At 41.8% G+C, this 22,521-nt stretch overlaps 2 protein-coding genes across 4 annotated transcripts in view; both read left to right on the top strand.

The window, feature by feature from the left end:
• The first annotated feature begins 73 nt into the window (after positions 1-73).
• LOC101473999 (lissencephaly-1 homolog A) lies at positions 74-17,073 on the top strand. 2 transcript variants are annotated; one of them, XM_024803935.2, is made up of 11 exons: positions 74-264; positions 10,287-10,582; positions 12,115-12,199; positions 12,292-12,366; positions 12,608-12,814; positions 13,917-14,085; positions 14,397-14,499; positions 14,663-14,891; positions 15,321-15,422; positions 15,510-15,666; positions 15,817-17,073. In XM_024803935.2, exons 2-11 carry the CDS (start codon positions 10,551-10,553, stop codon positions 15,888-15,890), a joined length of 1,233 nt encoding a protein of 410 aa, XP_024659703.1. In that variant the 5' UTR covers positions 74-264; positions 10,287-10,550; the 3' UTR covers positions 15,891-17,073. The 2 variants fall into 2 exon arrangements, with proteins under 2 accessions (XP_024659703.1, XP_024659704.1); XM_024803936.2 differs by lacking the exon at positions 74-264 and adding an exon at positions 361-466.
• An 899-nt stretch (positions 17,074-17,972) lies between these two features.
• Positions 17,973-22,521, top strand: part of mntb (MAX network transcriptional repressor b) — a 22,488-nt gene continuing 17,939 nt past the window's right edge. The window contains exons 1-2 of one of the 2 annotated variants that reach the window (XM_076889281.1): positions 17,973-18,042; positions 18,294-18,435. Coding sequence is in view for 1 of the 2 variants with exons in the window: in XM_004550218.6 (XP_004550275.1) it covers positions 20,720-20,795 (76 nt within the window). In the remaining variant the exon portion in view is untranslated. Of the gene's footprint in view, positions 18,043-18,293; positions 18,436-20,031; positions 20,796-22,521 lie in introns of those variants that run through there. The other variant, XM_004550218.6, reaches the window with a different exon arrangement.

Genomic DNA, 22,521 nt, shown 5'->3' with positions numbered 1-22,521 from the left:
TTTAATTTAGAAAAAAAAATTAAAGCGTGATATTTAGAGCGTGATATCTGTACGCTGCGCGCCACCATTCATGTGAACGTGCGCGCTCCCGATATCCAACCGCGACCGTTAGCTGGGTCGGGCGAATGCGGTGGTACCAAGAGGAGAAAAATCTGGCCGTCCGTGCCGGGTGATGCGAAAAGTCCCATTATCACATCAAAACCAGGGTATTCCGTCGCATGCTCGGGCCAGGAAAGAAGATATGAGAATGAGATTTGCCTTATGGTAAGTTATTAGTTGTAACAAATGTGTATTTTTGTTTTGGCACTTAGTGAGACTTGTTATTTTGACGACGAATTGCCTGCAGTGTCTGCGCTTTCCCGTTCCAACCTCAAAATGGCGGAGAGGCCGAGAGCTAAGCTAAGTGGCAAAAGTTCGCCCGCATAAGATCATCGACTCGGAGGTTGAACGTTGAGACAGTCTCACGGTGAGGTTATTCAACGCCCCCGAGTGTGACTGGGATTTTTAAAAGCAAGTGTCGCGACTCTCGGACTATGCATGACTTGCATCTGGGCGCTTGTTGTGAACCCTCCCTGTAGATCGAGCTAACGTTAGCTACGCCTATTTATGGAAGTTCGGATGAGCTAACGTGGTGTGCTAGCCGGCTAAGCTAACCTGGGTGCTGTCATATTTCTCACGGTCAGCTGCAAAGGATCTGATGCGGCTGGAAAACGCCTAAATTAAGGTTCTGAATTCTGAAAGTTGAAGCCTTTTGTGTTGTCTCGTATTGGGAATATTGGCAATAACATCCCAAACTTGGGGCTCATACCCTCTCCGCCTTCACATATATCGGGTAGCAGTTATTTTTTGTCAAACAAGCGGCTGGATGTTTTAGCTCTTCGTTGGTGTGGACAGACGCCCTTTGTATATTTTGTTATGTTGACGGTGTGGTGATCCAGGAATCCAGCGTGTGGTTATTAGCGGACTTGGTGCACTTGTCGTGCTAAGCTAACGCTAGCTGGAAAGGGCGTTGCTGAGGCTGTACTGCAACTTTGCCCTTGTGGCCACAGAGGCTTAGAAAGACGTCACCCTATCCAGATTTTAAAACTCGTCTATGATTTGTAATACATGAAGCAGTCTTGGGACATTTGGTAGTTTTCCTCCATATTTAAACCTGCATTTTAGGAATTACATTCAGAGTGGAGTCTGATGGAAAAATACTATGCAGATTTAAATTGCTGTGCACAAAACTGTCTTCTAAGCCCAATTTTGCTAATTGAATCATTATTGATTTGTCTACCAGTTGCTATTGCATAACACGGAACGCGAAGGCCAGTGCTTGTTCATTAGACTGTCCATCTTATAGCGTGAAATTATATTTTATATACTAAGGTAAAGGTTCAATTCAGTGCTACATTTATGCATGCATTTCTGATTTGTTTATAATATGTTTGAGATGCCTGCATCTATTAATATGCAGGTTTTTGTTGTAGTTGTTTGGGTATTTTTGGTACCATTTTTAAGATTGTTAAATAGTTTGGATTTTTTATGTCATGGGCTGTGACTGTTGGCAGCACTTTGGTCGTGAGAATAACTTTTAAGCTGAAGTTCTAGACTAATAGAATAAACTTAAATGACATAATTAAGGAAATCTTAAGTATCAGGGCTTGCAAGTGGAATAAAACAGATTGCTTTGTCATGATGTTTGGTTAGTAAGCAAACATTGCTATATGCTTTAGTCTGTGCAAGAAGGGACTTGTTTGGCCTGAAGGTCATCCATAAGGAGGGGCATTGCTCAGCAGTTTGACACGAACAGAGCAAATACTAATGGGTTTGGTTGGTTTTTGTCACCTTTTTGTTTCATTGGGTCTGCATGTAAACATTGTGAAATTATGTCTTATCTAAATAACAAAACAACATATGCCCCTCTGTCTAGTCATAAACTCAGTCGAGACACGTGTACCCACAGGCTGTACATTTTATCAAGGAGTTAAAAAGGCATGATTAGTTCTGTTTCTAATCTCTGCCTGTAGGCTCTTTTATTATGGTGTATAACTAATAGCTTAAGTGAAGAACCCAAACCTTTCTGGAAGTCTTTATTTTAAACAAATTTCAAACAAACAAATGAAAAAAATGTGATGGTTTAAATTGTCTACAAACCATGCCAAGTCAGTTTTTAGGGTCATGCTTTTGATTCAGCTTATCCAGTGTATTTTATTTTCCTGTTTTATAATGTGCAGAGTTTTTTTTTTTTTTTTTTTTTTTTTCCCTCTGTCTATACTTTGAAGTTGAAAAAAGGAGGCTTTGGTTGTCTTCCAACACAAAACTACCCAGGATAGAGAATTTAGAGTTTTATTATTCATTGTCAAGCTCCTTTGACTACGATGACCTGGATGACTGAGAACCTTCAGACATTCATTGTTATAATTTTTTTGTAAATGGTGATTAATTTACTTGGTTGTAAAATAGAATAGATTTTGGTGTGTGAAGTGACGAGAAATAACAGGGAAATGCATAGACGTCTTTTAAGTAGGGCAGCTGAGACGTTGGCCTTAACTGTATGTGGACTAGTCTTGCTCACGTATGTAGTCTCCTTCTGCAAAGTCCTATTTTGAGCCTGTGTAAAATCTTGCCTTATCATTGTAAAGTAGTTTGGTTGATAAGAAGATAGGGAATGTAGGAGTGCCTAGCAGGTTCAGTGAAATTATTCTCATGATTGCATCATTACAATTAGTAATGAATTTCTACACCGCTTAGATAGCGGTGCGATTATTTGACAAGTGCGGTAAGGTCTGGGTCACCTGTGCATGTTGCTTGTTAAACTGAACATAACGCGTATTTGAGTCGGGAGGAGCTGAGGCGTAGCTGACATCACTGCCTGTTATTGTAGTCTTAATGGGGGCTTAGTCATCTTTCACCTTCACGGTTTGAGAGTATTTCATGGGTACATTTGTAGCTCTTGGTGAGAGGCGTGAAGAGCTTTGTGGATAACGATGAGCATCGGGAGCAAGATGGGAGGACATCTCTGTCCTTTTCACTGACTGCTAAATTGAAAGTGTTCGGTATGCTGTGTACACTCTACTGATCGCCTCATGGATAATGTGCCGATGACACCACGTTGGCTTGTTTGTCCATCTAAAGACGTTGGCATTGGTTTAATAATAAAGGTTTAGAGCAATTAAATCACATTGGGCAATATCATAGTATGATTATATTCTTTTTATGTAAATGCACAATCAATTGCTTGCAGAAATCACCAAGTATCTAGAATATAGAAGTGTCATTTCTCAGATATTCTTTAAATCTTCCACAGTCAGTTGCTGGCTGCTGTGACCCATGGCTGCACACCTATGGACAATCACAAGGTTGTTTAATTTGACTTTTCTTTTCAAAGGTTCCTTCTTTCTATAATTGTAAAAAAAAAAAAAAAAAAAAAAAAAAAAAGAATCCTGCACTGTAGGAACTGTGTGTTTTGAAGACAGAAGAAAAGGGACGCTGTCTTTCCCCCTTGTTATTGTAAGCTCAGCCATGAAAAATCAAAATCTTAAATCCTGTGATTATAGGATTGCATAAATGCACTTAACTAATTATTGGGTTGGTTCTTTGAATTGTTCTCTAGCTACTTCTGTGTATCAGACAGTATGAAAAAATGGACCCGCGACCATGAAGTTACCCATTGGTCATTCTGTTATACCTCGAACCAGATCTTGGGAAAAGTGAGGGAGAATAATAGATGGTATAAAAGATGGTCGTATCCACCCACTGAGTTTGGACTACACATTTTGAAGCTTCAGTGTTGGTGCTTTTTCAGCCACCTGGTTTCTTCAAGCCATAAGTTGACATATTTGAATGAGACTATGAAGTTATTATCCAGTGCTACTGAAGTTGGTTAGCAAGCTGCATTCATAAACTTCATGAATTCACACGTAGAGGCTAGTTAGTGGTAGAAATAGAGGTGTGTCTTAAAAAAATGTTGCATAAACAAATGTTGCATAAACATGTTTCTAATAGCTTAATGATTATGTGAATGTTTACAAATGATACAACACCCGGTTTCTAACTAGAAAATAAGCAGTTATGTTCATACACTAATAAGTAGGGGTGCAACGATATTCGTATCGATATTGAACCGTTCGATACAGTGCTTTCGGTTCGGTACGCATATGTATCGAACAATACAACATTTGTAATTTATTTTATCAACTTTCCTTCTGACGATGCTGTCTGTGTTGAGCGCTCAGTGAATCTGCGTTCGACTACTCTGCCTAGGCTGCACTGTCGAGCGCAGATCCACTGAGCGCTCAACACAGACAGCATAGTCAGAAGGAAGAGCGCAGGGCACCTCCCCCACCCTCATTCAGATCTGGCGTTTGGAATTATTTTGGTTTTCATGTGACGTATGACCCTGAAGGTAAGCGAGTCATGGACTAAAGTAAAACAGTATGTTGGATGTGCCATGCAATGCTCAATTACATGGGTGGGAACTAGTGTGTTAGCGCAGTTAGCTCGTTAACGTGTTGGCCGTCTAGCCCCATGCACGGGGCGATCGGCGGTAGCTCGTTAACGGAGATTTGCCGTGTTGTGGTGTTAAAGTCATTTCAACGAGATTAACCTGAAAGCACTAGTGGGAACACAACGAATATGACTGCACATTTACATCATCCTAGTGCAAAGACAAAAACAACAAGCATGCTACTAACTTTAGCCGAGTCATTTAGACAGCTGTTAGCACATGATTCTCCTTATGCTGCTGAGAATATAGCCCAGAAGAAGCGGATAGTATAGCTTTTATTTTGGAAAGAGACATTTCTCTGTAATAAACTCTCTTTTCCAAAGATGCATGATTTCTCAATCAGATACAGGGCTTGCAATATCGCTAGCCTGACGTCCTGGGGCTAGCGATTTTTTTTTTTTTCAGTCGGGCTACCCTGCCCGTCGGGCTATTGTAGGAAGGAAAAATATATGTCAATGCTTTTGCATTCTTTCAGAAATGTAGCTGGGTAATTATGTCATTGGCATCGGTGAGCCACTGTCAATATGTGACATATTGAAATCGCATTTGAATTTGCGCTTGTTTTTTTGCTTTCACTTTGCAATCGTGCGAACTGTGTATAGAGAGCGACAGCACTGATCTGTGAGTGATGATAATTTGCGCACCAATTCCTCTGACATCGTCTTATTAATCGTTAGCTTACTATGCAAACATGACAAGTGAAATCTCCCGCAGCAAGCTTAAACATGTGAGAGGTTGATCGCGCAGAGAATCGCTGAGCTTATGTGAGTGAGTGTGTAAAAGCATTTCAGTTCTGCTGAGCCAAACAAGACAGGTCAGGGTGAAGAAGTGACAGCCAAAGAAAAGCTTACCACAAAACGGAGAAGTTATGACAAATCAGACTATAAGGCAAAAAGAAAGTGCAGCTTTATGGTTTCATGGACAAAAGAATTTCTGTGGCTGCAATATGACGAGCTAAATAACCAGGGCTGCACAAAAGTGGTCCGCAGGTGCGCATTCGCTGTCAAAATAAAAAACACGCACAAGGGTTAGGGTTAAATTTAAAAACTGTACTTTTGAGTTAAAATATATATTTATAATTTTAATAAATGACAAATTAAAAAGGCATGAACATTTTTTTGTATCGAAAAAATATCGAACCGTGACACCAAAGTATCGAACCGAACCGTGAATTTTGTGTATCGTTGCACCCCTACTAATAAGTGTGTATGGTTTTCCTTTTTTATTTGTTTATATCTTTGTGTAGAAAACTCATTAAAAGAATTTTTGTATTTTATTTTATTTAAAAAAAAAAAAAATTTAATTTAAGAGAATGGAAGGTTGCAAACAAATCGCCCCCGCATGAGTTCCTTTTGTCCTAACCTTGTAACTAAACACATTTGCCTCTCAGTGTAATAACTTAGAAGATTTAAAAAGGTGTTTGTGAATTTTATACCGTTCTTCAATTATTATTTATTTGCAATAACTTTTGCCTGTGTGTTCTTTTAAAGTATTTTCTCCTTAATGGTGATGTTCAGAAGTGTCGGGCAGGTGCAGAAGTAACAGAGATTGTCTTGGTTCTGTAATAGATGGAGCATGGTATGTTTGGTCAAATCGCTGTTTTTACACCATGGTGAGAGATGAGATCAGCTAAAATCATTTGCTCTGTCCTGTCATCTCAGTCAGTCATCATGTTTGCAGGCAGGAGAGAGGAGCTCCTTCTAGGATATTACAGGCTAAATGTTTGCAGTGGTTGAATGCTTCCGTTTTAAGCAGATGCTCATCTGTAAAATATAAATATTATTATGAACAGTTTCCAGTGAGGCACCTTGCAGTTTTCATTTATCTTAAGGCGGTCTAAAGGGTGAAGTAGACGAGAACAATGCAGCAGACTGTGACATAAACAAGGGCAACATGCTCTTATGGTCCTCTGTCAGTGTCTGGGGTTAATCCATGCGCACCTGTGGACCACTTATGTGCACACCAGTGTATATAGTATATCCTATACTCTCTCGCATTTTACATTATATTTGATTTTATTGTATTTTGAGTTTGTATGGCTGTTACCTTGGTCATGTCAAAGAGATTTGATTTCAGTGGGACTTCCATGTAAAATAAAGATAAATGAATACCAAAAATCATTTCTGTGGTTATCGGGACATAAAAACTGCATGCATTGAACCAGTTGTTTAAAAGACTAGTAAATCAAGTGGTCCAAAAGGAAAAAAGTTATACAGTGGAACCCCGACTTACGAATACCCCGTTTCACGAAAAATTCAAGTTACGAAGGCACTGAACGACAGTATTTCTGCCCATGTTACGGCAAAATGCCCGAGTAATGAAATCTGCTGGCTCTGATTGGCTGAGCCTACAATGCCTTCCAAATCATGTGACAACCCCTTGGCTTCCGTACTTGCGCTTCGCGGTTCCACTTGAACGACGTTGTTCTAGTTAGCAATTAGCCTATAGCCTATCGTTCAGCATCGCCTCACTCAAAACGCGCAATGGGTGCTTCGACTTACAAAGATTTTCGAGTTACGAAAGACCCTCGGGAACAGATTAATTTCGTAAGTCGGGGTTCCACTGTACTAAATTGCGCCTTTAAGTAGGGCTGCTCAATTAATCGAATTTTAATCACGATTACGATCTGGGCTTTCAACGATCATTAAAAATGACTGAGCCGATTATTAGCCCCTCCCTCATTTATCCGCGACACCTTAAAGGCTGGTCTGTGAAAATATTGTCGGGCGCAAAAAAGGTTGGAGACCGCTGATTAAGAGGACCCGAGGGAAGCCCGGAAAGCTAAGCAGAAGTTATTTGGAGAGGAGAGTGACTGCCGCTGGTTGAAAAGAGAGGTAAAAAAACTTCAGTGGTGTTGCACACTATTTTATATTATTTTTTAAAGTCATTGTTAACCCTTTAAAGCCGGTCAGAGCAGCACGCTCCGTGTTGTGTAACTATTTTTAAATCCCTGTAGAACCGGAACCGTGTAAGCTAGCGCAATAATTTGTTTTGCATATGAAACCAGAGGAGTTGTACTTACATCTGATGCCATCAGCTTGTCCTCGGTCGCAGTTTCCTTCCACATAAAGCTTTGCAAAAACTGCATAAAAAGCTCTTGCAGGAACAAAAACACAATATTCCAGAAACACGCTTTGCCGTTCCTATCAGCTGTTCGTAACACTTCCCACAGTGAAACAGACGTCAGCGCGAACTGTATGTCCGCCATTTCCTGGCCGAAACCGGAAGTGACGTCATTTTCGCGGAAATTGTAGTTTTTTACTTGTAGGCCTTAAAAGCCTATACTGGTCATGTTTGACCTTTCTGAATAGTTGCTGGGATGCTTAGAACTCAAATTGCACTGCTGGAAATAGTTTATTTTGATGCACATGCTGTTTTCTTTGCAAATTTGCATCATAGGATTGTTTTTTCGTTTTTCCTGCAGTATATAAAAATTGGTGTATCTCCAAAATAAAACTATGAATACACTCAAAATAAATTTCCTGTTGTTGTAAACTATTTTTTGCAACTTTTTTGTATTTAAAGTTTTGAGGGATAAACCTCTTAAATTTCTCCAAGTAGAAATACATGTAAAAAAACAAAAACGATTTTCAATTTTTTTTTGTAGTTTATTGCACTTTTTTGCAATTAATGTAGTTACTATGGACTTAATGCATACATATTATTAAAATATGGGCTATAACAGTTGCATAGCAAATTGAAATGCTCCCACAAACGGCACTATAACATGTAAAAAAAATAATATGAGCTCTGGCGGACTTGGTTCTATAGTAGGTCTTAAAGGGTTAAATAAATATCGTCAAATAATCGCGATCTCAATTTCAGTGAAAATAATCGTGATCATCATTTTTGCCATAATCGAGCAGCCCTACCTTTAAGATTAGCATTCTGTAAAAGTCAAATTGCATTTGTTACTGTGTGTGCGTTCCACCTTTGTAGGTCAACGTCCACGCGCATGTGCAGAACACATTGCTTTGTATAATCAATCAGTCATGTTCTACATCAGAATACTGCAGAACAGCATTCATTAACACAGTTATCACCTATAAGCTATCTTTTTTGTTGTTGTTGTTTTCAACTCCCCATCACAGAGAGGGAACAGTGCCATCGGAACATCTTAATAACAGGAAAAATTAGAGTAATTTGATTAACAAACCAGTAGTGGTGCAACGGATCATGGTTGATCCGTAATCCGAACCGATCCCACTCCACAGTTCAGCACGCACGTGATCCGAAGATTCGAAAAAGAAGAAAAAAGTATGTGTATGGTGCACGTGATCAGTCTGTCAAGCGATAGCTATGGTCAGCGCTAGCGGTCCAAGTGGAGGAGCAGAGGAGTTTGCGGTATTTAAGCAGTCCTTTGCTGCCCAGTCCGACCGGGCTAAAGCTATTACAAAAGCTATTGGGGTGTTTAGCTGCAGACGGGAGGCCGTATTCTGTTGTGCAAAACAGGGGGTTTAAACTAGTCAATGCGCTAGTTGACGCATTGACGCCGTGCAGCCCCACGCACGGGGCGATCCGCGGTAACTAGTTAACACGTTAATGCAGTTATGGCATTAACGTCATCTTAACGAGACTTACACTGACAGCACTAGTTTAAACTATGATGAACGTGCTTGAGCCACGCTATGATATCCCGTCGCGCGTCCACTTCAGTGACAAGATCGCTCCAAGCATGTATGAGCAGGAAAAGTTTAAAGTTACTTGACCGCTCATTAAATCACAGCGAGGAATGAGTCTTGAGTTGAATGTTTTTTAATAGGCAAAAAGTACTTAAATAAGTAAATGGCGACTTAAATTTTTGTTGTCTTTTTTTTTTTTTTTTTTTTTTTTTTTTTCGCTGATTCGAAAATTGATAGAATAGAATAGAATTAAACTTTATTGTCATTACACATGCACAGGTACAGGGCAACGAAATGCAGTTTGCATCCATCCAGAAGTGCTTTAGTGATATAGATATATTACAATATATATTAGCAATAATATAGATATGTGAGTATATTACAGAAATGGGTCTATTATGGTATGTTATAATGTACACGGTATGAAGTATGTTGTGAATATTCTATAACTATAAGTATGTACAGGCTGTAGTGAGTACAAGCTATGAACAGGATATAAATATGAAAAACTATACAGAATATGAAATAAATAACTTTACAGAAATCTGAGATATACAGCTATACAGAAATGGGAACTATGCAAGTTGTAAACAGTTGTAGGATTAAAAATTATCGAATGTACAGAATGATTATTTACACAGAGCTATACAGTAGTGCAGTTAAGATAAGTGAGATATGTGGATAATTTCTACAGAGGCTATATAAAGTGCTAGTGGTTGTGAGTGGTGGTTCAGTCCATGTTATTATTGTGTGTTTGAGGGTACAGTTGTCCATTGTGGGTGTGTGTCTGTTCAGTCCATGTGTTAACGTGGGTCAGATGTCAGGAGGCAGAGTGGAGGCATCCAATCTGTGATGAAAAAAAACGTGATCTGATCCGATCCGAACCGTGAGACTTTTGATCCGTTGCACCACTACAAACAGCAGGATTTCAACATCTAGCTGCTCACATTCCTATTCTGGAATCACAAATAAAATCTGCTTTAAAAAAAATACTGGAAAGTTTGTTGTCTCCAAAATGTGGTGTTGAAAAGTTTCATATTCTTTTACCACTGACTTTACTGTTGGAGAATTCTTCTAGATTGTAATTCATGTGTCCCATGTTTCTGTATGTCTGAATACTGCATATATGTATGTTTAATCCACTGCTCTTCACCCTCTCCTCTGTTCATCAGGTGATGGGCTCATCTGTTCAGTGAGACAGATTTGGACCTTTGGGAGAACTCGTGGAACCTGATTCTGACATTTGGGTGACGGCAGTATCTCCAGATCATCTTGCTCTGCCCGGCACCTTTACTTTCCCCACCTTTGCACCCCTGGAGGAGAAAGTTCTGAGGGATCGGGCACCTCACCACCAGACACTTACGAGCCAGACTTCCCCCTCCCCTCCCACATCACCTCATCCTCACCTCCCTGAGAGGGAGTGAACAGCAGCCACCATGGTGCTGTCACAGAGACAAAGAGATGAACTGTGAGTGCCCTGATGTAAATGTGTGGGAATGCAGCCTTCTTAAACATACAAACAAGAATGGACATGTAAACTGACAGGACTTGAGGAGAGGGAGGGGGGCACTTTCTATAAATGAGCCTTTTTTTTCTTTTTTCTTTTTGTAAATTTTGTATTTTCTAGTCCTGATACAAAACGCTGCCTTACAAGAACGTATTGTAGGAAGTGTAAAGAGATGTGAGCTTTATGGTGCTTCACTTGTTAGCTGCTTGGTGAATATTTCATAACCCCGCATGACAGGAGCAAATAAATGAGTGGGGTGTGCCAGGAGGAGGAACTTAACAAAGTGATGGCTGTTTAATGTGGGCAGCCTTCTTCCGTGGTGAATGACTGGCTGATCTCACAGTCCAGACAATACAAAAAGTATATTTTTAAACATGTTTTAGGAGTTTAACTCACCATTGGACTTCAAAATGTAGAACGTTGGGAAAAAAAACAACAAAAAAAACAGGTTTGATCATGGCTGGTTTAACTCATGAAAAACCTGAAAAACCCCTATGCTTATTAAGTTAAGTGGGCGACCCATATACCATAACACCAACACAGAGGCTCAGGTTTGAATCTGGCCCAAGAGTACTTACTGTGCAGGGGGTTTGTTTTGTTGTTGTTGTTGGTTTTTTTTTTTTTGTTGTTGTTTGTTTGTTTTCTGTCCCCCACTGGTCTTTCTCCCAGCTTTTCTGTCTTCTCTTTGCTGTCTTGTTGCAATAAAGGTCTGAAAACCCCCGAAACGAAGAAATCAGTGGAAATCCTGTTGAAAAGCAATAGCAGACAGGATTTATCAGACATTCGAAGTAGCCCCAAAGCTGCAGCCTAAATTTAGCTCACTTACTCATGAAATATTCACCCCTCATCTTATAAAAGAGCCCTTACAATCATTTATATAACTCTGTATGTGTGTATTTGCATGCTCGCTATGCGTTTCCATGTGCTTGTGGGTTGTGGGCTTCGTGTCATCCACACTTGGTGTTCAGGACTCTTTCTGTGCCAAGTCTTTGGTTTCCATAGCAGCACAAAACACAGTTTCCCAGTGATCGGGTCCTTACGTTTTGTTTTCTTCAATGAAGGGTTAGAATTTCCTCTGACACTTGCTCAAACTGCCCGACTTTTAAGGGGAGGGGAACTGTGAAACTTGAATCCCAAAGCCCCCATCATAAGACGGGGTGCACTCTGCCCTCTTTCAAGAACCAGAATTTCGGTTGGGGTAGACTTGCTACTTAATAAATGTCGACATCACCTTGACTTTATTGACATGTGTTTGATTTGGCACAACTGCCCTCAGTTCATGTTTGTCACGTAAGATTAGAAATGTTAGTGATATATGATACAATATACTTAATTTTCCTCTCGCAGAAATTTGCTTTGGACTCTAGTGGTTTCACAGAAACTGCATTTCCAAAGAGTTGGTTAAATCTTGAGATGAAACCTTTAAACAAAACAAAAAAAAAATGACTGTGGTGTTGTAATTTTTTTATTTTTTTATTTTTTTTTTTCGTCAGAAACCGGGCCATAGCTGACTATCTTCGTTCCAATGGCTACGAGGAGGCGTATTCCACTTTCAAGAAAGAGGCAGAGTTAGATATGGTATGACGAGGTTGATGCACAGAAATGACCAAAAAGTTGCACATGTAATTTTAATGAGGGGGAACATTTGTTGTCTTTTACTTGGTTCACAGAATGAAGAAGTAGATAAGAAGTATGCAGGGCTGTTGGAAAAGAAGTGGACCTCGGTTATCAGATTACAGAAGAAGGTAACAAATGAAAACACGTTTGAGATTAGCTGTACATTTTTAACATGGCGGAATAAACTTGCAAGCACAATGCAATATGTAAAGTGATAACTGCGTTTAGCCATGGCCCCCTGTACAAAGAAGCTATAGGTAAAGCGAGTTTTATTTGCATTAATGAATTTGAAAACTTTTTTTTGTTTATTGGGATAAGTGTTGTCTCACTGGATTTCTTAACCTGTTGCTTTTCCTTGCTTTACTTCAGGTGATGGAATTGGAGTCAAAATTGAATGAGGCTAAAGAGGAGATGACACACGGAGGGTCTGTGGGCCAGAAGCGCGACCCCAAGGAGTGGATCCCTCGCCCCCCAGAGAGATACGCCTTGAGTGGGCACCGTGCTCCGGTCACGCGTGTTATATTCCACCCCGTGTTTTCGGTCATGGTCACAGCTTCTGAGGATGCTACCATTAAGGTTTGCATCTGTATTGCCAGACAACATTTGCATACTGTTAAAATATTAGTAAATACAGTCAGTTGCATTTGAACCTTGCTTACAAATCCTGCATGCAGTTCATTCATTTTATGGTTAGTTAAATCCTTACATTTCTATCACAGTTTGAGAAAACAAGTTTAGAGGAGAGCCTTTACATTGTAGATATGGGCAGTGTGAAGGTGTAGTTTCCATACTGAAAAATAGAACGTCTCCTTTTTCACCATATCAAAGTGGAGAATTAACAGCTGTATCGCCCATTCACACATTTGTCCATCTTCTTCTGCTTATTTAATTCAAGGTCACTGAGGGGCTGGAACCTGTCCTACCTGTCACTCTGATACATTATGCATTCATTTGTCTGTCATAAGTTGCTGCTGTCTTTTTTTTCCCTTCTTGTTCACATCACATTTTGTTCACATCTTTGAAATGCCTTATCTGAAGTCAGTTATACTCTTTTGAAAATGTCTCTCTGAGGAATTTCAAATCAGTGGTGTCTGTGTTGAGCAGCATTTCATGAGCAAAATCAGGGAGACTGTTGCAGCACAGCGAATCCTCTGCAGCTCTGACCCTTTAGATCAAAGCCGTACTGCAGATCTGAGGCTGCTCTCCCTTTTTATCCTCTGCGTTTCGGCTTCAGCACACTTCCCCCTCCACCCTCCTCCCTTCATCCTCCTCCCTCCTTCGCTGTTTTATTTTTTTCTGCTTTGTCACTGCTCATCTATGTGGAGATGGGGTGATGCTTGTGTTGTCAGAGGGAGCACTCCCAGAGCACAGCACTGGGAAATGTGCAAATCTTTTTCTTTCCAACGTCAAAGTTCATTCTTGTTTTAATGAATTTAACTGACACTGTGGTAGTAAATTGCATACTTTTTAATTAGGCTGAAATGTTTTCTGTTTTTAGTATTTTTGTTACATTTTGTAACCCAACCCTGTGTCATGATTCTGTCCAATAATGACCAATTTAATCACTTTTGATTAAATACACATGCACTTTTGTGTGCATGTGTTTTTAGGTTCGATATTAAGTTCTTCTTGATCATTGTGGACTGGCGTTCCTCACTGCCTGCATCTGTAATTTTAGGTGTGGGACTATGAAGCAGGGGACTTTGAGCGAACCCTCAAAGGCCACACAGACTCTGTGCAGGACATCTCCTTTGACCAGTCAGGAAAACTTCTGGCTTCATGTTCAGCTGATATGAGCATCAAACTTTGGGATTTTCAGGGCTTTGAGTGCATTCGAACAATGCATGGTAAGAAATATTTACAAAACACCGCCTGCAAAGGCTTTTAAGTTACACCATCGTAACTTGTGTTACACAGTATTTTTTTTAATCTTACTGTAATTATATTTAAATATGTGAGTATTTCTGAGAGAGAATTTTGTTAACACAACAGACAACAGAAAGTTCTGGTTTAATCTGGGCCTTGTGGCCTGAGGCTTGTCATTCATTTTGGGAGAAAAGTAGTCTTATTTTAGAGATCTTACACATTGATGGTCTTATTTGGGAAGTATCTGCCTTATTAAGAGCAGACCAACTAATCTTTTGACTTTGTCCTACAGGCCACGATCACAATGTGTCATCTGTAGCTATTATGCCAAATGGTGACCATATAGTATCTGCCTCCAGAGATAAGACTATCAAGATGTGGGAGGTGGCCACTGGGTAAGTGAGACAGAGGCATGTTTTACGGTCTTAAACTAGATTTAAAGTTAACTTTAAACATTTCATTCTTTATTCCAACAATGCTGTTTTAGCCCTCTGTAGTAATGCATTTAGGATAAGTTGAACATGCTCTCTGTAGATCACCTTGTACTTTCTTCTGTAGGTACTGTGTGAAGACATTTACAGGCCATAGGGAGTGGGTGAGGATGGTGCGTCCCAATCAGGACGGCTCGTTGATTGCCAGCTGCTCCAATGACCAGACGGTGCGCGTCTGGGTGGTTGCCTCAAAGGAGTGCAAAGCTGAGTTGCGGGAACACGAACATGTGGTAGAGTGCATCGCTTGGGCCCCCGACAGCGCTCATCCCACCATCCTAGAAGCTACAGGCTCAGAGGTGAATATGGCAGCTGCAGGACCCAGGAGGATGTTTATGTACATTGGGTTCTATGAAAGTGTCTGCCTCAGTAGCAGCGCAGTTACTGTAATAAACCACTTTACTTTGGTGTGGTAAAGCAGGGTTTTGTAAATAAGAAGGAATTAATGATTCAGACAACCTCTCTTATGAGTTACTACATAATTATTCTAGTGAATAGTGTAGAATTATTGCCCTCATTTACAATTTGAGCACTCTGCAAAAACATTCAGTAGGCTCAGACTGACTCACAGAGCAGCGTAATCCTGCCTTAAATCATGTTGTCATAGCTGAAAAATGATCTCTTCATATCTTAGAAGGAATCTTTACACATACCAAACTTCACTGTCATCTTTGCTGCAACCAAACACTGTTTCTAATGGCCTCGTCCTATCTCTGTCTTTGTGATAGAATAAGAAGAGTGGAAAACCTGGGCCTTTCCTGCTCTCTGGCTCCAGAGATAAAACGATCAAGATGTGGGATGTGAGCATCGGGATCTGCCTCATGACTCTGGTGAGTAACGGAAGTGTCAGTCCCAGTGTCGCTGCACAGTGGGTGAATAGTGAGGAGTGTGGTAGCTAATCGGTCTTGTGTCTGCAGGTGGGACATGACAACTGGGTGCGCGGGATATTGTTTCACCCTGGAGGAAGATTCATAGTAAGCTGTGCTGATGACAAGACCATTAGGATCTGGGACTACAAGAACAAACGCTGCATGAAGACCTTGAGTGCCCACGAACACTTTGTTACCTCTCTTGGTGAGACGCACTTTTTAAAAATAAATAACATGTGACAAAAGATGAAGCTGTCTGTATTTGAAGCTCTGTAACCTGAGCTGGAGCTGATGCTCACTCTGTGATGTGTGAACTTGTTGAATGTGTCTGAGCAGATGTTTCCCTCTCTTGCAGATTTCCACAAGACTGCTCCCTACGTGGTGACGGGCAGTGTCGATCAGACAGTCAAAGTGTGGGAGTGCCGCTGAGATTGCCTCAATCACCCCCAACCTCCACCCCTAAAGCCCAACCCTGTCCTGCACCCTCTTCCTTGTGCCCACCCCCAACCCTCTGCACTTCAAACCATAGTAGACCAAGGCCGCTTTCCCCTCTCCTCGCTGCCCTCTCTCCCCCCCCCCTCCTCCCCTACATCGGTCCAGCCCTATTAAGATGACTATTGTCCTTTTGTGTAAATTATTCTGGATGTAGGGTACGCTTAATAAATGTCACGCAATCTCTGACACATAAACACACTCAAAAAAAAACCAATAAGAAGTATCCTTGCATGGTTAATTCAACAAAAAAAATTTAAATTTGCATACCGTTCTCATGACTTCCCGTCGGGTCAAAGGGTAAATATCTGTGTGCTGGTTTAGGTGGGTTCTGGTTAACAGTGCACGAATACCAATAGCACCTCTTTGTTGGAGGGGTTTAGTTTAATTTTGTTTTACTCCATGCCTCCATTGTTGTGGTCTGTCACTGTGTGGTTGGTGATGGAGAAAGTGTGAGGGAGGTGGGGAAAAGTGGAGCCTGTCCAGGAGACGACGCTGACAATGAAGATGAAAAACTGAAGCAGGCTGCGGCTCCCTAGATGAATCTCATGAGTTTTGTTTTTTTGTGCAAGTGCACATGTACATGTGTGTTTACGTCGTGTGAGTGTGCGTGTGTGTTTGTATGTCACGACAGGAGAATCTCTCCAGCGTCTCTGCTCTGATGGTCAGAGGAGAGAGAGGAGGCAGTTTCTCACCCGCTGTGTTCATTCATGCCGCTTTCATCTCTTTTAACAAACTTGCTTTCTAGTAGACACTCACAGGACCTTAATGATCCATAAGCTGCTGAGAGCACAGACACACAGCCCATAGCGAGAAGTGTGTTTAACAGAGGAAAATAAGCCGGCTCACCTTTTTCTTCCTGAGGTTTGTGCGCGTGTGTACGTCGCCCTGGAGAAATCGCCCAGTGCCCTCTTTTTTGCTCGCTATCTCTGCCTTGTTAACCCACTGAGGGCTCCCTCACACAGGGTTTTCATTCTGCTTTCTGTGGTCTCACTGCTCTCTTTACACACACACACAAACACACAAACACTCACAAATGCACATACACGCACAGTAAAAGTTGTGTATCAATATATCTGGATGTCATTGTTTGCAACATAATAAAATTCTGTAAATATAACTTGCCCGTGTGTGTGCTTTCTTTGAGGAGGAGGAACAAGAACTCAAAGAGCAAGTTTGGATGCTTCAGCACATTATTCAGTCCGTTTGATATTAAAGGCATCTGATTGGATGCTGCAACTGCTGCACTTGTTGCTTTTAATAGTCAAAAAAAGCGGGCTAGTCTGCATGTCAAAGTAAGAGCTTTGTAGTCTGTGTGCTGAAGAGGCGTTTAAGTGCTTTCTTGATAGGATTTTAATTGATTTAACACAAATAACCAATTGTGTGGAGACTTGTTTGTGCTATTGGTTTTATTTGTAACATACGCGTCATTTAATCCGAAAAGTATTTTGGCTCTTGGAGAGCAGTTGGTGCTTGTAAATCGGCAAGCACTAAACATTGTCAGCTTAGATTTTAAAGCCTGTCTGCTAACTTTAGGTCGCCAGACTAAAATCTTAAGAAAGAAATGGGTCAGTCGAGGAAAAACTGCAGCTGTAGACAGCCAGTATTATTTATGTATAACTATCAGGCTCAGGAGCACTGATGTTAGTCTGACGCTACAGTGCAGCCTCTTCAGGGCGACTTCCATCCAGTGAGGAGGTCATATAGTCACTGTTGCTGATGCAAATAGAAGGAATGGATCAATCTCGAGTATTTTCTTTAATGAAAGATAAGATGAGAGACACAAAATGTGATTTAAAAACGAGATGTTTGGGTGCTGTGTGTGTGTAAAGTAGTTTAAAGTCCAGTTCTTTACACTGAAGAGTTCAGGGCCTTTTTTTTAAATCAATTATGTACGGCACCTCAGCCTACTTCTGTGCTCTCTCACACACACCTGCTCACTCACCCACACAGCAATTACTCTTCCTCTGCGCCTCCTGGTATCCTAGCAACAGTTGCCTGGATGGCAAGAGCAAACCACCACACCTTGCTCTGTCCTGCAGACCTGTGAGGGTACTCAAATACTGCTAGCTATAGAGGACTGCAAAGGGTAGGTGCAAATGCCAAAATGGGGATTCGTGGGATTTAATGAAAGAATAATGAAACCTGTCTCAGTCTGAAACTGGCGTTTCTCAAAAGAGGCACTGGAGTAGAAACACTGGCCTACATCCGCCCCACCACCTCTCTCTCATATATGGCTTTTGCCCGCTTTCTCCCTCGTGCAAGCTGAATACTTCATGAGATGGTTAGAAGAAGGGAGACGGGGGAGAAGGCTCACTTTCTCATTTATATTGCTTCTAGGTCACCCATTTCTACATAGTTCTGTAACGAGACTGTTGATATGGATTCATGGCACAGAGAGAGACAGTGAGCTGCAGGGAGCTGAGAGTCAGCATCGATTTAAATAAGCTGGCATGATAAGAAAGTGCGGAGAGGTTTCAAGGTCAGTGTACAACACAGACACGTCAGATGCTGCAGTATTGATTCAACCACGGAGAAGTAAACTGCATTTGTCTGCATTTGAAGATCTCCGCACTCGTGTAATTTATAGGTTTCTGTGTCAGCTCAGTGTAGCTTAGATGAATCCCCTTTTAGTTTACGTGACCGGTGTTATAATCCCTGCAATGCCCGGTGAGAGCGTTCGGGAAAGCTTCAGAAATGGATATGTTACAGGATGTGGCGCCCTCTGGTGGTAGCATACATGAGGAGGCGAAAACTGCTGCCTCCCAGCACTTTGCAGCAGCAAGTAAGCAGGGGACACATAAATGTAATGGAAAACGGAAATAGAATAACTTTTAAAGGTTGTTTTTGTCTTCACAACGACAACAACAACAAAAAGCTATAAATAAAGTTTCAGATTAAACTTAACGCTTCAGGTGATCAGCATTAACTGACGACACAATGTAATTTTCTAAGATGCTTGCCAGATAGAAGTTTAAATTTCTATCATATGAGTAATTTTTCTTCCCCTATGTTGCTTCCTTTTGGTCTCCAGTCTGTAGATCCAGGAATGATGCAACACTTCTAACTGGGTCAGCCTGTGCCTTCCTCGCATCCCTCCCGCCTTCCCCACCATCGCTTCAAGTCACCCCTCCTCTTCTTCCTCCTCCTTTCCTCCCACCCCTCTATATGCAAACACTCCTATAGTTTTTTTTCACCATGCAGCTCATGTGCTGAGGCCTCTTGTCTCACTCTCGCCCCCAGCCCCCTCCTTTTTTTCTGCCTGATTCATTTTCTCCCGTCCATGCATGCTGTCATAGTGTCTCAGCCTGTTGCTAAATGACTCCCGCACACACACACACACACACACACACAGTCACTTTACGCTGGCTAGTTGTTATTGTGGTTTTCCCACACAAACCTGACTCTTAACCGTGTGGATCGTAATGGTGTCAGTAGGTTTGTATGTACAGGAAGGGCACATTGCGTGGCAATGGGAGCTCTAAATGTATTTCTGAGCTGCTCTTCAGATTGGCTGACACTCTCAGACCTCGGTGCGGTGGAGAATATATATGACTGAGCAGTGTCCAATCAATGATTGTTACCATGCAGCCACATACTCTACATATGTGCATCCATACACAGCATACATTCATAAATATCGCTGTAACTGTAATATATTTCAAGCACTATAACTCTATTAATCGGTCCCCTGAGAGAAACACACTGCATGAACCTTAAAGGATACATTATAGAACAAAAGACATGGCCATAAATCTATTATACCAAAGGGCAGGAGCATGTAGCTACAGAGAGGGAACATCCCCTTTCTTTATTCCAGTGTGTGGCACAGAAACAGCGTGGATGAGACTTTAAAAAAAAGTGAGGTAAATGGCAGAAAGGAAATATAATTTACTGTAAAATAGGTTTTATGGGAAAATAATTGCAACTACTTGTATGTTTTTTTAAAAAATAATAATTAAGTAACATTTTGTACATCACAGTACATTGTGGTCAGCTGCTTCTCCTCGGATAAGTCCCGCCCCCTGGTGATTTGACTGACAGCTCTGATCCGGAGACGAAAGGGTGGCCAGTCACGCTCTCGCCATGCAAATGAGCTGCGCTCGGGCCGGGCGGGTGCCCATGTGGACCAGCACCATGCCTTGTTGTTCTGAGTGCTGATTGGCTGGCTGGCGCCTGATCGGGCTTCATGCGCTGCGGGCCAGCGGCGGAAAGAAAAACATGGAGGGACGTTTACGGCTACGGGGGTTTCCTTTCTCGAATCCCGCGGGGATAACGCCACTACACGAGGAGACCCTTTGTTCGCGGAGCTTGTAATTCAACTTCATGCCATTAGGAATGTTAATAAATGAACAATGGAAGGTGCTAACAAGCTGGTAAATTAGAGAGCGGAGGAATGGGGAGTGCTTCGGTCGCCGGATTTTGTGGGTGGCCATAGTAACAGGGCGGGGCAGTAATCCGGGAGGGGCGGGTCCTAACGAGAACACGACTCGCCTTGTTGTGTGTATTCCCGTGCTCGCATCGCCATCTTGTTGCCATCCTATTTTTTTACGTATGCGAGGATCTACTTTCCGTTCGGCCGGATTAAAAATCGCCCGTGTGCTTTCAGGAGAAACCCAAGGGACGAAAGGTTTGGGAGGGCTGGTGTGAACCGTGCATACGACGCTTACTACTGGGACGCTACTTACCTCCCTCCCCCCTCCCTCGGTCTTTTTCCTCCTTCCGTCCCGGGCTACCGGGTCTCCTGCCGTGAGGTTTTACGCGCAATGAGCATCGATACGCTTCTGGAGGCGGCCAGGTATCTGGAATGGCAAGCCCAGCAGCAACAACAGACCACACGTGGTGAGTTGAACAGCAGACCAGGGGGTTCGTGCTCAACGTGCAGGGCAGTGTACAGTGTGTGTGTTTAATACCATACTCCCTTTTGAGGAACCGACACCCGTTACTACCAGCGGGTTGCATTTGTAATCGATCCGCCTATGAGGCGTTTGTTTGGGTTCCTGTCAAAAACATAAAAATAAAATAAATAAGAAGGATTCACAGAAAACTACCACCAAACCCCAGGTGCTTACTTATTGCACAGCCTCCCCCGCATTAATGCGGAAACGACTAAAGTTGTTTTTTCGAACAACTTTGCGCGCTCTCGGGAGTGTGTGTGTCAGTCATAGTTTCACCACTCCAGTGACTCACCGTACGCGAGCGCGTGTGTGTGGGTGAGAGGCAGGAACAGGAGACTTTGTGTGACTAACCATGGTCCATTTATAAATTGTGTGATTGTCATATAAGTCCTTAATGTGTGTGTTCAGCTCATACACGCGCTGTAACTGTGTAATACCCCCGTGCGCTTTTGGAAATCTGTAAAATCGGCAGTGAAACGGTTTATTATAATTTTATTTTTTCATATTTTTCCAATGAAAAATTTCCCCTGGATCAGTTTGCCCCAGTTTTTGTCCGTCGAGCGCCGGCAGGGCGGTGGCGAGCTGAGGCTGCTCTTTACATAATACCCTGACATTGCTCAGCTATCTTATGACACTCACTTGGGCGGGCCCTCGCGCGCTAACCCCGGCCCTCATTTGTATATCAGTGCTCGAACTTATGCATATTGGCTCGTGCACCTCCGATTAGTTGTCAATCGACGTAAAGATCACTCACTGAACTGGATGAAGGGGGTTGGGGGTGTAGAGGGTGGGGGAGGCTGCCTTTTTGTGTTTCTCCCGTCAGATGACGTGTCAGGCAAACCAGCCCCCCGCTCCCCTTCCCCCTCTCGGCGTGCTTCACCCTACCGCGTGCTAGGGCCCGCCCACAGCTACCACGTGCACACCCCCTCCTATCCCCCCCCCCAATATACAAACTTACGCGCATGCACACACACCCTCCTCGTCCCCGCCCTTCCCATTCAGTCTGCTGACAGTGGCGGGTCAAAGAGAGAAAAAGGGGGTAAGTAGGGCAGCTCACCGCCCTTCTCCTCGGCCCAGCCTCAATGCAGAAGTTATGTAATTTACGTTTGCGTGCGACGTAAATTATAATAATTTACATAATAATAATACTGTTGTTATTATTAATATAATAATAACAATAACAACGAATAATGTAATTAAGTGCTTTTTAAACTGTTTTGCATTAGTATTATTATGCCTGTAACAGAGGGATTTCCATTTTCCGAGTTACAGTGTGATTTTACAATGTGAACTTAGAAAAAAAGCCTCTCTTTCACTTTCAGTCTTTGTCATCACATAGCAGCTATGTGAAAGCAATCATGATGATAAACACCATCTCTATGTTATATAGAGTATACTGTACTGAAAAACATTTTGTTACTTTAGTTTTTAGTTTTAATTATTATATTATTGATATGTAATTTTTTAATGCAAAATTTGGCTTTTTTGTTTCAGAAGCTGTCTAAAAACTTGAAAATGTTCAAACTGCGACTATGCATGTTCATTTCTATGTGATATGTTGAGGGGCTGGAGCCTAAATAAGCTTACACTGGATTAAAAGCGATATGTAGTAGGTACTTTATTAAATCCATAAGTTAGGAGATCCCTGTTATTTTATCCAGAATTCTAAC

The sequence above is a fragment of the Maylandia zebra genome, linkage group LG10 (assembly GCF_041146795.1).
Source record: "Maylandia zebra isolate NMK-2024a linkage group LG10, Mzebra_GT3a, whole genome shotgun sequence".
NCBI classification, from domain to species: Eukaryota; Metazoa; Chordata; class Actinopteri; order Cichliformes; family Cichlidae; genus Maylandia; species Maylandia zebra.
Note: the sequence above shows the minus strand (reverse complement) of the source record. Positions and strands in the feature narration are given on the sequence as shown.

Coding starts and splice junctions, on each gene's coding strand:
- LOC101473999 (XM_024803935.2), top strand. CDS start 10,551: ATGGTGCTGTCACAGAGACAAAGAGATGAACT. Junction 12,815..13,916: donor CTGAGGATGCTACCATTAAG/GTTTGCATCTGT, acceptor CTGTAATTTTAG/GTGTGGGACTATGAAGCAGG. Junction 15,667..15,816: donor ACACTTTGTTACCTCTCTTG/GTGAGACGCACT, acceptor CCTCTCTTGCAG/ATTTCCACAAGACTGCTCCC.